The 13,961-nt window shown below is 33.7% G+C and overlaps 1 protein-coding gene across 2 annotated transcripts in view; it reads right to left on the bottom strand.

Moving 5' to 3' along the window:
* Window positions 1-683: 683 nt before the first annotated feature.
* The window catches only part of LOC100375357 (CD109 antigen-like), a 45,941-nt gene continuing 32,663 nt past the window's right edge, over window positions 684-13,961 (bottom strand). For both annotated transcript variants that reach the window (XM_085500190.1, XM_085500191.1), the window contains exons 23-32: window positions 11,505-11,681; window positions 9,994-10,235; window positions 8,706-8,795; window positions 7,242-7,419; window positions 6,394-6,602; window positions 5,374-5,532; window positions 4,518-4,690; window positions 3,819-3,978; window positions 3,541-3,646; window positions 684-2,973 (exon numbers count right to left, since the gene is read on the bottom strand). In XM_085500190.1, the coding sequence (XP_085356316.1) occupies window positions 2,786-2,973; window positions 3,541-3,646; window positions 3,819-3,978; window positions 4,518-4,690; window positions 5,374-5,532; window positions 6,394-6,602; window positions 7,242-7,419; window positions 8,706-8,795; window positions 9,994-10,235; window positions 11,505-11,681 (1,682 nt within the window). In that variant the 3' untranslated portion in view covers window positions 684-2,785. The remainder of the gene's footprint in view (window positions 2,974-3,540; window positions 3,647-3,818; window positions 3,979-4,517; window positions 4,691-5,373; window positions 5,533-6,393; window positions 6,603-7,241; window positions 7,420-8,705; window positions 8,796-9,993; window positions 10,236-11,504; window positions 11,682-13,961) is intronic.

Below are 13,961 nucleotides of genomic sequence, written 5' to 3'. Positions count from 1 at the left end.
CGTGTTCGTATTTTATCACCGCCGCCAGGGAATTCTTTTTGTTACTGTTGCTATTTTGGTATTTGAACCATCACACCTGTACTATACCAATTACGGTAATATTACGTTGCGTGTGACAACTTAATGTGGATATGTTGGTATAGATGAAAATTCGAAAAAAAACACAGAAAAAACTTAGATTGGACCCCTGCCAATAATTGAAGAACCATCACATGATTTTAATACATTAATGAGCAACTCTGTTGTAGAAGAAGATACTTGTTCCAAGCTAAAGTAACTCTTTAGCGTAGAATAACCACATTGGTTGTCAAATGTACATGTTTTAACCAAGAGACCACCACCACCCCTTTCACTATAGGGAATTTAATTGCTGAAGTCATCCGTAAAAGAAGGATCCTAACACCACCCCCATTCAGCAACATTTTTACAGCATTCTGGTTAACTGCCAAAAGATGTTCATGCTTTTGCATAAATCTTCCCTGGGTTGGTGCGTTTCCTGGTTTCATTTCAAATGAAACAAACCAATTAAAAAAGTCTTGATATCCTAAGATGTATATGCATTTGCACTTTAAGTTTTCTTGGCTGACGAAAAAACTCAATGATGTCTCTGGCGAGACTCATCTTGCGAAAATCATAAAACCACACACAATGTTGTACGTATAGAAAAAACATAAGCACAGATGTACTAGAAACTAATTTTATTACATATACAGAATATATAAGCAAAGTGATACAATTATGTAAATGAATAGGAACCTTGAAACCGTTATGGTTTAATGTACCCAAGACTATAAATGCAATCATTATTCATACTGTCAGTTAACCACATTCCTTGGAATAACAAATCATTCATTTCTGATACAATACCCAATCATTGACAGGTTTACCTGTGTTCAGTCAAATATAAAGAGATATTTTTTTTAAAAGTAAGTTCAATATAAATACATTATCTCAGAAAAAATAGTTAATATTTACAAGAACTATTATCCTAAATGTAATTGTATATAAGTTGTAAGTCACAATCTTTTTTTCGAAATTATCTGATTTCCCGATGCATGCATATACTGAAGCAAAGTATCAAACGCATAAATGACACATCTAAAATAATATGATACCCAGAATACCAATATTAAATTTTGTTGTTAATAAGAATCTGAAATGCAATATTAACAACAACATAGCATACTAAAATACAATTGTTACGTACTGCAACCTCGTGTTCAGCATTAAGATATTTAAAAAAAAAGAAGTCTATGACATTGAAACACAGGCATATTTTATACTAATATACGTTAAAACGACATGCTGAAAACATCTTAACTGAACACAGTTCCGCAAAACATTGTCAAACCAGGACAACTGAATTAATACAATTATTAAGTACACAAGTTAAAAAACATGTTTGGGTTCAGAGTGAACCATACGACAACAAGACTTTGAAGGAAATGCGCAGTAATTTACAATGCTTGGCTGGACCACTTATTGGCACATTGGCATCCTGAATACATTTAACTTTGACATTTAGTCAAAATGTTTTTCCCTTTCACAGTGACCTTCGAAATATTTTGTCATTATAGTCATTTTCAACTTTTTACTTCAATGACTATTGGTATGTTTTATTGCATTAAATCGTCAAATCAAAACAAAAGAACATCTACATATAAATAATTCAAATGACTGCAATACATGTATGTTACAATGAAGAAATGTATAAGCATACAAATATAAGAATAAATCTGTTTCTGAACAACTCACCCTGTGTTTGGACTATATAATTATGTTTATATGAACAGAATTGCTTTATTTTAATTAAAGGCATAATTTTGTGTCACCAAAAAAAAGGGCGTTGGTAATCACGCAGTACGTGTTCGTATTTCATTAAACAATGTATTTGACACGCGTTCTGCATTTCACTATAAGACCCATATTAAACAGGATGTGGCACAACGACCACAGCCCTTTAAACCCTGTGATGTACAGGACAGTGTCAGGTGCAAATTTATCGAACGTTCAAATTAATGAATGTTAATTTTAATAATTGAAGAATTGTTAACACGATTAGGTAAAACATTATTGTTGTTTTTTATTAATGGCAAGATCCAAGAGGTGACACAAACTATTATTTCATATTAGATGCTCTGAATTTTCTTTTTTTTTAAATGAATGAAGAAGATGTCATCTCCACTGTCACAAAAACTAAGTACTTTTGCACACCATCCAAACACAGGCACAGTCCCTGCCATAGAAAATCCTTGCACAAACAACATTACTTGTTGTATCTATATAGTATCCTATGATTTCTAAGAAAAGTATTTATCTATAGAAAAAAATATATATTCGTCACTTTATACTATTTTTTTCATATTTCGTTTCTTTTAGCATATGAAAACAAAAAAACTGGCATTGAAAAATTAGAAATTATGATTTCTGTTTGTAAAATGATGATTGAGAATGCAATTATTGGTTAATATTTAGTCAAAAAATTAAGAGCTACAAATTAAAGCAACAAATACATTGTATGTAACTACTTCATCATGATTATATTAGGCAATATTTATACAGAAACATTATAGCAAAATATTTTTTTATCACATTTACTGTGCCTCACACGAGATATAAGGCTACAACATATAATCCATGTACAATGTGGGGCACACCAATATATGGATACACTTTCAAAAACTTGTTTTCTTCAACATTTTAGATACAAAAACATGAGCGATACATTACAAGAAAATCATTTTTCGTGTTTGGTATATAATAAAAATGACAAGACACACCAAATTTAGTATTGATAAAATATGGTTAACAGGATGGACAGGACAGTAGAGTAAATGATAAATGTCACATATCCAATCATTTTGGGTTTGGAGCTGGTACCAGAATAGATACATCCGTCACAGTCATCACAGACATCACATATGTTGGTGTTTTGTAATGTTTCTGAGGAATACATTTGGGCCACGTTTTTCTCTGTAAAATAAAAAAAAAATGCTATTATTACCAGACCACTTTTTCTATGATTATATCTTGTTATGATAAGATTGTGATGACACAAACCCTGATGGGTCAACCAGTCAATCTATGGGTTCCAAATGTTTCAATTAAAGAACTGAAGATATAATTAGAAAATGAACTAATCTGAGAGTGGGCTACCTGTAGTACCTATATGTGTAATATTGTTTTCAACAAGAAGTCGAAAATATCAATTTTCACCAAAAACGACAAAAATATTCATCAAAATTAGAGAATTGAAGAAGTCATCACGAAATGAACAAATCTAAGAGAGGTCTGCGAAAGGTACACATACACCAAGTATCAAAGTAATAAGATGGATGCCGGACGACGACGGACAATCACTCATATGATGAGCTCCGCTTGACAAGGTCTACAGCGGAGCTAAAAAGTTGAGTACACCACAAAATGGCCGACATAATAATATAACATGGAACTTAGGTTGAGTGTTAAATCAAATGTCTAATGGAGCTGCATAGTTTCAGGGCTCTGCAATGTAGCAGGGATATAAACAGTGCTGCTTACCAGGCTTATAATAATCAAAGATCTCTACAGCAGCTGGTTGACTGTTAGCAACGGCTTCACTTCGGCTCATTCCAACAGTCACGCAAGTCTGAGTCTTGTTGAGAATCTAGTGATATAACCAAGAAATGAAGGGGTATTAGATATGACTAGATGATGCTCAAAGTTATTTTATGTATAATCCATTATATCACTTCCACTGACATGTCAACGAGTTTTTTATAAACTTGAAATGATGTATACTTGTGTATAAATTATTTATTTTCAGCCGTTACATTTACCTCATCAAAGTAGAAAACGACCTTGGAGCCATCTGCATCAAATCTTTTTAATCCAGGGGTAACACCAACCATATTTAGCAGATCATCCTCCTTAGCAAAAAATCCTGATGGTAAGCCCACCTGCATTACGGACATACCACTAGAGCCTTCACCTAAATAACTAGTGCAACAAAATAAAACAAAATCAGTATCAACATGAAATGGGTTTTAACTAACAGATAACGGAATGTAGTCAACCTAAACTATCCACATAGATTTTGCAAACTTTAGTTTGTTTTCTAGTCGTTTATAGTGTTTTTTTAACTGACAAATTGGTCTTTTTCAGTGTAAAGTTGTGAAACTCTGGTAACAGAAATTAGTATTACACAGAATTGAAAGTAAAACTGTTCGTTTTCTTAAAAGTCATGGAATAAATGAGGACATACAATACTGCCAATACATATGACGAAATGTCATTGTATTACCGAGATCCATTAATTAGAAAAACTTTTTTACTTTGAATAGGTAAATTAGTAACAAGATATGGACAATTTGGTTTACTTTTTTACTTATTTGATATGTTTAATATTTTGCTATAGAAAATGTTCACAATATATGAAAATGTATGAAGATATAGGCTAAAGAAGCTAAACAATACATACAGCAAACCCGAAAATATGCAGAGTCATTAATCTCAGAATGTAATTCAAACAGACATACCTTCCACATGCTGCAAGTGAGATTCTGTTCTGGTCTATGTCAGATACAACCACGACAAGATTGAAAGCATCATCCCCTCCAGGTTCTTGCATGTTGTAGTCCACTTTTAATGATACCATGGCAACACCTGATCCAATACCTCTGACTATTACATCACCACTAATGTCCTTCAGCTATAAAAGATAAAGCGACTTCCAATGATTAAAACAAAGCAATCATACAATCTTATTGAAGAAAAGTTGAGAACAATTACAACAAGACGTAAAAGCCTTTTGTATTTAAAGACCCACGTGTTCAGCGTGGGTACCATGTGACATATGCAACAAGTGTAAAATATATTCATTACTTTGTTTACAAAACTAAATGTTGTTCAATAAAAGGAACATGTAATATAATTTTAATCCATACCAAATTATGGCAACTTTGAGTGGCAAAAAATGTCACAATTTACTGTAGAAAAATACAACAGAGGATGATAGAAAAATTGAACTTCTTGTATTATAACTTTAATTCATCATATATACTTGATAGATAGAAACAAATCTGTGTTATTCATCAATCACATAGGTTCTTGATAGTGGCCTATAAAATAGCTTCTTGATAGTGGCCAATCACAAAACTCTTTGTAATTGGCCAATCACATAACTCCTTATCATTGCTTAATCACATAGCACCATATGATTTGCCAATCACATTAAGCTCCTGGTTATTAACCAATCACATAACTCCTTGTTATTGGCTAATCCCATATAGCACATTGAATCACATAGAACCTTGTTTGTAGCCAGTTACATTGTATCTTCTTAGTGGCCAATCACAGAAGAGAGACGTATGATATCATAAAATGTAAACAAACCTGAATTTGCTGGAGAACAACAGAATTGTCATTATTGACAACCAGTGTATGCTGAGAGGTGGACAATTCATTTGTTTCAATGACCAGGGTAATATCCTTGTCCCCAGAGCCTGTCATGATTGCGAACTCGGATAGTGCCTCGAGCGCAATAACAGTGTCCTGCAGACAGAAGACAAATACATCCATGCTTACTTTGTATATAAAATAATTTAATGAGAATGACAAAAAATAGAAAACAATCAAAGTCATAAAAATGTGGATAATATTATTACAGGATTAACTGGATTAGATCAGAAGCAAACACATGCAAACCATTACATCTCGTCTTTGTATACTAACACAGCAAGTTCAGTCAAAGAGTGCCTGCCATAAAGATGTATGAGCTTAGAATATATATAACAGCTAAATGTTAAACCAAATAGACACTTTGCATGTTATGAGTGCTCCACTACGTCATGTTCATGCATTTGTATAGAGAACTTTTGCCAAGGCACCAATATAGTCACCAATATCTAGGCAATAGCATTCAAAAAACCAAATATATAAACAGTATATTGGCCAATATCAGGATAGGTTTTAAGTTTTTTGCATTTTTAGAAACAAACTGGTCATTCGCTATGTTTGATTAGCTGTGCATATTTATCAATTCTACGGTTAACTTGTTTTTACAGCATGATACTGTACAATGACAAATTTTCAGTGGGTTTAAATTTCACTGATTTAGCATTTCAGGCATATTCAATGCGTTTTAAATTCACGGTTTTATCATTTAGCTAATGTGTTTTATGCTCAATTTTACATATTCACTGGGTTTTAATTTTGCTTATTTCGCTGACTGGAAAATGCGTGAATACAATGTAATTAACCCTTTTACAGTAAGCAGACAGACTTTGTTAAAATGGTGACTATTCTATTCAACAAATAAATGGATGTTCATGGCCAATCACATTAAGCTCCTGGTTATTTACCAATCACATAACTCTTTAATATTGGCTATGTAAATGAATGACTGACTGATACCTGAGTTGAAGAGTAACCACCATATCCGTTGCTTTGTTTTGTCAGCCATCTTACAATGGGACCAGCACCATCCAAATCCCTTCGGAGATTATACGTCAGCAAAGCATACCCAGTGATTTCAATGTCTGCAGAGGGTGGCATGTAGTACCAGTAGTTCTGAGGTTTATCATCAACTGGTCCGTTATTCTCACTCCAGAATGCAAGTCCATCTATGCAAAAAAAAATAGAAAATAAAAAATTTCTTTTATAACCACGTTATGGAGAGTTGTCAATAATATAGACAAATCAATAATTCTATATTATACATTGTCATTTATGCTCCAAATCATTTGGCCATGTATTTAAGATCGGTTATTTAGGTAAGAAATGAAAAGTATTTTTGCTCTTGTTATAAAAACCTGGAATGAAATTTATGCTGTAAGGGTTTACAAAGAGAAAACATTTTTTTCAAAATGACCAAAATAGGGAAAGTCACAAAAGTCATTGTTTCCATGGAAATTTAATCTTTGTCATTTATTTGATAGAATGTTTATCTCAGCAAAATGTAAAGAATTTCACATTTTTACATTTTCGTTGCTAGCTAAATCCATAAATGTGTTATATAAGGGTAGAAACATATGTCAATGGAAAAACAAGATGGCCGCACATTTGCATTTCTTGTATAATCTTTTAACGCCAAACCCAAGTTTTGTCACGTTTCACATAGAAAAAAAAATGCGATCAATATACCAGTAGCAAATACCAAATTATGTTCATTTGGTCTAAGATTATAAGCAATCAGAGAAAATTACATAAAATAAAGCAAGTGTGCACCAAAATTATTGAAATCTGAATGACATCCCTCTCACCTTGTTCTGTCTTGAAAGTATTGAGTTTCTGGAAAGCCATATCCCTCCATGAGCTCTGAACAAGATGTAATGCATAGGACACGATAGCAACAGAGTACAGATCATTGAGGGAACTGAAATGACTCTCCAGATATGATGTGGCGCTGTTCTTTGCACGAGTAATGTCACTTTTCAGGTCCTACAGAGAATTTATTTAAAAACATTCAAGTCTGGATCATTAAATGGTTCTTCACAATTTGGTGTTGTGAAGAACATTGTGTTTACCATGAATATATTCACCTTGGAATAATCACAAAATGTATTTAATTTAATTCCAACATTTGTTTCAAACATAATCTGTTACTCATCTTGATATAGCACTAACATTACTTTATAACTAATTTTTGAAACTATATGAAATTCAATGAATATTTTATGATGACAACAATGACAATGACAGACATTTTCCCCGAAAAGTAATTTGGAAAAGAGACCAATGAAGGTTGGAGAGTGTGACCCCTAAAAAAGTATGAACTGTTAACACTTAAATTTACCGGTACATGTTGACAGTACTTTGTTGACGCCCGTTCAATTGTAAGATTACTTGACCAAAATCTAGAATTTCAGTGACTGAAAGTTATTATTTGCCTTCACTACAGTAATTCATGTCAGGCATTGCAGTCTGATTACTGCTATAGGATTGTGCTGAACATAACTATAACTAATAATGTTGTATGTTCGCAGGGGAGACATGAATAAAATTGTTCTGCTATCAATGAAAGGAACTTTACACAGCTGTACAGAAAACAACTCAAAATCTGGTGTGAAAATCATACTATCTCAGTGGGAATCGATTTTGTATTAAATAAAAGCCATCTTTGATCATTATACAGAGGTCCCACGTGTGATTCGGTTACTTGATGACACCTTCAGTAGGTGATTTTCTGCTTAACTGCGAGAACTCGCGTATTGTGCGAAAGACGTGGACCAAACGTCTGCTTCAAAAATCGAACTATTTGATTTTGAACTTGAATTTCCTCTCTCATAGCTCAATTTCGAAGGCCAATCCTTGACTGGGGAATATTGCGTTTAGATATCATTACTTCATAGAAATTGACCATCATCAAATGTGTACAGCACATTATTATGCGTGGAAATACCCCCAAAAATACTTTTTTCAAATCCCACGCGATATTTGTCATCACTACAACGCTATGACCTTTATTTGTCCTGTTTTATGCTCGATTTCACACATAACGCTGGATCCCGCAGTGAACAGAAAATGATCTATTACAAAGCTACTGCTCCGTGATGTTTGGTTATTGGCCAGGAAGATATCCGATACCGTAGCTGTTTTTATTAACAGAACACGCATATAACAGTCAAAGCTTTCAAACAAAATTGTGCTGACAATGCAACTATAAGATATATACGCTCAATGAAAGATCATAGTAATTAATTCCTTGATGTGTTTTCAATACTTACCGCAGGAATTTCGCCATCCAACATATCATTCTCTTGCATCAGCGCAATCAGTATGTACGCTGTGAGTGAAGTTTTACCACTTATCCCACCCTGAAACACAGAATAACACAACTATAAATAATCTGATCTAATCCAACCATACAATACGTGAACATGAATATGAAGTAGTGGTGTTCAACTTACAGGTAAAATAAAAATGATAATATATTGATTATTTTTTTATCAACAACTGTCAAAATATGCAAGTCAGGACTAAAACAAAAATTAAAATTATTGTTAAGATTTTGATAAACTGTATTTTTATCTGAAAGATCGCCCTGGGTGATGTTTCATATAATTGATCATATTTTAGGAGTGGTGTTTTGGCACTCTTCTTTTCACCCAGGAGCTGACACATCGCCCATAGTGATTTTTTGTAGTAGGCAATGTTTCATATTAATACAGTGGTATTAATATCTGTTATTAATAATAGTCTGGGGTCTAACAATTAGAGTCATAAGGGTCCATGGGCCAACCACAATGACAAATTCTGGAAATGTAATAGCACATGTATATATCCAATTCACATGGTTTCACTTAAGCATCTTTTCATAGTCATTCTTAAAAATCTGTGCGTGATTGTGTTAGTAAAAAGCTGTATTTGACCTCAGTTAAATTGAATGATTTCATTGGGCATGCCAAGAAGCTGGATCCATCAATCAGTGTTTTTGTAATAACAACGCAAGTCAATTCAATTTTGAATTTAACACTAGAATTTGTCAAAGGATAGCTTAACTGAAAAATTAAACAAACATGCGACTTTGTGTTTGATTTCCAAAGGAAACACATCACAACACAACTTTGTGTTTGATTTACTATGAAAACACATCACAACAAAACTTTGTGTTTGATTTCCAAAGGAAACACATCACAACACAACTTTGTGTTTGATTTCCAAAGGAAACACATCACAACACAACTTTGTGTTTCATTTACTATGAAAACACATTATAGAGCATGCCATTGTTTATTTCGTTGGCGGTGAATACAGGTTTACAGTGGGAATTCTGCCAAGGTATAATAGCGAGCTGAATAAATGAATCTTGACTGGTGAAGATGTTACATATCTTACACAAATAAGAATTTATAAAACGGGGAAATGCAATGTCATATGAGTATGAAATGGATGTATGGAAAGATTTGCTGGCTCAAACAAAAATGCACATGCCGGTACCTTTAATACAAACAAAAACTGAACAATACGACCACAAATATTAAGAATTAAGTAAAATGCCAGATATGCACAAACCTGAATCATGGCTCCATCCACCACTTTGCCGACTTCAGGGAATGAACCATCGTTGCTTTGTGTATCCACCAACCAACTAGAGGCATCAATAATAATCTTAGGATCGATAAACACGAAATCCATTGCTTGCACGAAAGATTTGACAACAAATGCAGTCAGCCAATTACTGCCAGAGTCATCACGAGCACCAAAAGCACTGAAGGAGCCATCTTCGTGTTTGTAGTTAAGCTCACGCTGGTAACCTGCCAAAATATACGAGATGGAGATGAAACCTTTACCTCCAAAATACCCCAACGTTTCAATCAATATCTTCTCATCAATTGGTTGTAAGATAATAATTGCCTATTAGAATCCTTTTCAAAACTCATTGGTGTAAGTATACTGTAGAATACTTTATTTTCGCTTGGAATTTATTTTTGCTATTTTCGCTGAAGGGATGATTCCGTGAAAATATAATCCAGCGAATATACTTTATTTTTTCCTATATTTCACATTCAACTCATCAAAAAAATCAGTGAAAATAAATTCCATAAAGAATGCCCAAAAAGCCTTTTCAGCGAAAATTAATTCCAGCGAAAATAAAGTATTCCACAGTACTTAAAATATACTTCAATATTTCAAATTCAATGTACTTAAAGAATATTTCACATGATGCAGCAAGTATACTTGGTGGTCGTCGCGCAGCGCGTGTTCGAATTTCATGTAAATAAACAATGTATTTTACACGCGTTGTATACGTCGCTATGAGTCCCATATCGAACAGGACGCGGCACGACGACCACCGCTCTTTAAAGTATGTATACTTTAGTTGTATTTATCGCTATAAGTATACTTCAAAATAATATAAATTTTGATAAGAGAATACATTTATGGATGGCATCTTCACACAGATATTATTTTTAATGAGCTATAGATACATAACAAATTACATGGTTGTGGTTGTTTTTAAAAAATTACTTGCGTATATCGAATCACTCAAATGAAAATCCAGAACGTGACTGTCTCATGTGACCACTGTCACATCACCTACAGTTATATATAGTCACCCCATTCTTATGCTCCCTAAATAGATGATATAGTAGAAGCCCCCCACCCCCCACCCCCACTTCCCAGGGACCACCGATAATAATAATATAAAGTTCATTAAGCAGTTGCTTGTTTAGGATTCCAGAGATAGAATACAATGTAACACCAACACACTGTGAACAAGATGCGCAACTTAAAGCTAGATGAATGTGTTGTTTTTTTTAATTGACTGAAATTTACAGATCAATGCGTTAATCCTATCATAAAGAGAAAGATATAAAACCACTTCATCAACTCATGGTTTTGAGTTTCTATCCATCATATTGATACATAATTATAAAGTACGAGAGTATCACATAACAACATTGACTCGTTACTTTATCAGAAACCTGCATCCTACATTACCCTTAAGAGTCATCAAATGCTCACATTAACTTACAATCATGTCATAGTTACGTAACAAATTAACAAAATCAGTGTCTAACCTTGTGTCATAAAATTAAGCGCTTTCTGTTTAATTTCATTATTGTCCTGATTGGTATTCACCAAGTATTTATATATGAACACGTCTGGTGCAAATCCAATCATGTTCTGTTCACCACATCCAGTCGGCATTCGTAGTAACTGTTCCAAGTTATTCATAGCTACTCCTAACAGATCACCTGAAAACGACAACAAATAAAATTATTATAAGTAAATGAGGGGGGACAGTTGCATTGTTTCAATCTACATGTGATCTAATCCAAATGATTTATACTAATTTCTGTAAAAAAAAATGACTCAATTTGAAAGCTGAAAGGCAAAAATTAGAAAGTTAAAATTAAAACATTATAAGGTTAGAACTAGAAAATTTGAGGCCACAACAAATGTTTAATGATGGAAAACATCGTGTAGACAAAAAAAGAAAAAAAAATCTGTCCAATACCAAATTACCAAATACAGAATGCTGAGATACTATTTGTGAGAATGTTAAGTGAAGTCATTACTAACATCAAAATTGCAGAATTCTGTTTCGACAAGAAAAAAAAAAGTGTAAATGACAGAGTTAATTCAAAACAAGCCATGCATGGCACAGTCCCCGTTAGTTATCAAATTTAAGATATATAGTTTTGTTTATAGTAATATAGCTGAAATATAACCATGTCAGGAATATGATTTTTTTAACATTAAAATGATTGACATTTGTATCTGATCGTCAAAAAAGTACTTGTCCATATTGAGAGATATTGCTCTGGAACAGCATTCAAAATCAGCCATTTTGAATACATGTGTATATATATATAACATGATGTATAACGAATATATAAAAATTTGAATATAATCAGTCAAAGCATATGGCTCTAGAAACCCAATCATTAAAACCAAAATGGTCACCAGTCGGCCATTTTGTATCTTATCTTAAAAACAAAATGATGTGCATCAAGGTCCTATAATGTCTAATGTATATACCAAGTTTGAACAAAATCCATCTGTAAACAGCCGAAAAATGCTTGATTTTGATGATTTTGAGCACAAAAATGGCCGCCATTAGGCCATCTTGAATCATATCGTGAAACAAATTGATGTGCATATGTATAATATCATGTATGATATATGTGTGAAGTTTGATTGTGATTGGTCCAGGCATTTCTAAGATACAGGTCCGGACGCTCGCACGCACACACGAAGGTCAAAACATAAGTCCTCGTTTTCGAACTGCATCCAAACGGGAACTAAAAATATGAAGTTCTTGGTGGTTGTTATTTTATTCTGACATAACTAAAATTATTACATATGTAAAATTATTACATATGTTTATTTTGATTTGTCCCTGAAATCAAAATCAGTATTTCCACACCCCATATGAAAATGAGGTCTGAGAGCAAAAAAAGTAGTCCCTTCAGGAGTACTGGTTTTCGAAACATAGTAGCAATAAACAATCTTTTGAAGAACAATATTTTTCCCTTGGGGTACATGAACAGTAATGGTACTTTTAGGCAGTCACTTATTTTGACTAACTAATTTTCACGGTCAATATGCAAATGAACATGGTATTTCCAGTGGCTACCGAACTATTTTTATTTTGTAAACACATTTTCGTCTGCTACTTTTATCCGGTTCAAATCGTTCAATAGGTGTACAGCACATGGAATAATACAATTAGGAGAACTTTATGTATGTTGACAAGCTGGAAACTGAGTTTTATAAACCTTGAAGGGCTCTTGGAAGATCCACGCGCAGAAAAATCAGCGATTACTATGGAGCCGCAACCATCAACATTGAGATACAAGGAGGTTTCTGCTGGCGATATTGCGGCGTTACTCAGTTACTCGCCAAATGAGCAACATTTTAACTGGTAACCAAGACTCATTCAATCCACAACCAGCAAGCAACATCGCAAATGAAGTTGTAGCGTGCAGCTCAGTGACGACCGTTGTCAACAAAAGTCATCCCGTCAGTGGAGTACCGCAGTTGCATGGCATGTTTCTCAATGCACAATTCTGTGGAGCAACTTTTTACTTCAACATAAACTGTGTTTCATAGTCATCCAGTTCAAGTTCTGGTTCTGTCGTGGCCTTAACTAAATGTCCACAAGTTATTTATTCGGACAGTGACTCAGATTAGAGGTTTGATTATTTTATTTTCACACAGACAGCGACACTTGTCCTACATTGACACGCGCTGCTAGGGCGTGACACTATCTTGGAACATATTAATGGGCAATAATGAGGTTCCCCGACCTAAATTCCATCCTGGTTTGTTGCACGTTCTTCTTTAATATAAAATAATCAAGTATGGAACATATGTAATAATAACAGAACCCTAAAACCTCCCTGTGGCTTTCGTTCCATATGGAAGTTATTTTCACTTGAGATGCGGTGTATTCTGCTGCATTTTCACTAGCTTCACTGGTGACAGTACGGCCAAGGGATACACCGCTTCACTCGTGAAAATAACTTCCA

The sequence above is a fragment of the Saccoglossus kowalevskii genome, chromosome 6 (assembly GCF_978046115.1).
Source record: "Saccoglossus kowalevskii chromosome 6, keSacKowa6.1, whole genome shotgun sequence".
Taxonomy (NCBI): Eukaryota; Metazoa; Hemichordata; class Enteropneusta; family Harrimaniidae; genus Saccoglossus; species Saccoglossus kowalevskii.
Note: the sequence above shows the minus strand (reverse complement) of the source record. Positions and strands in the feature narration are given on the sequence as shown.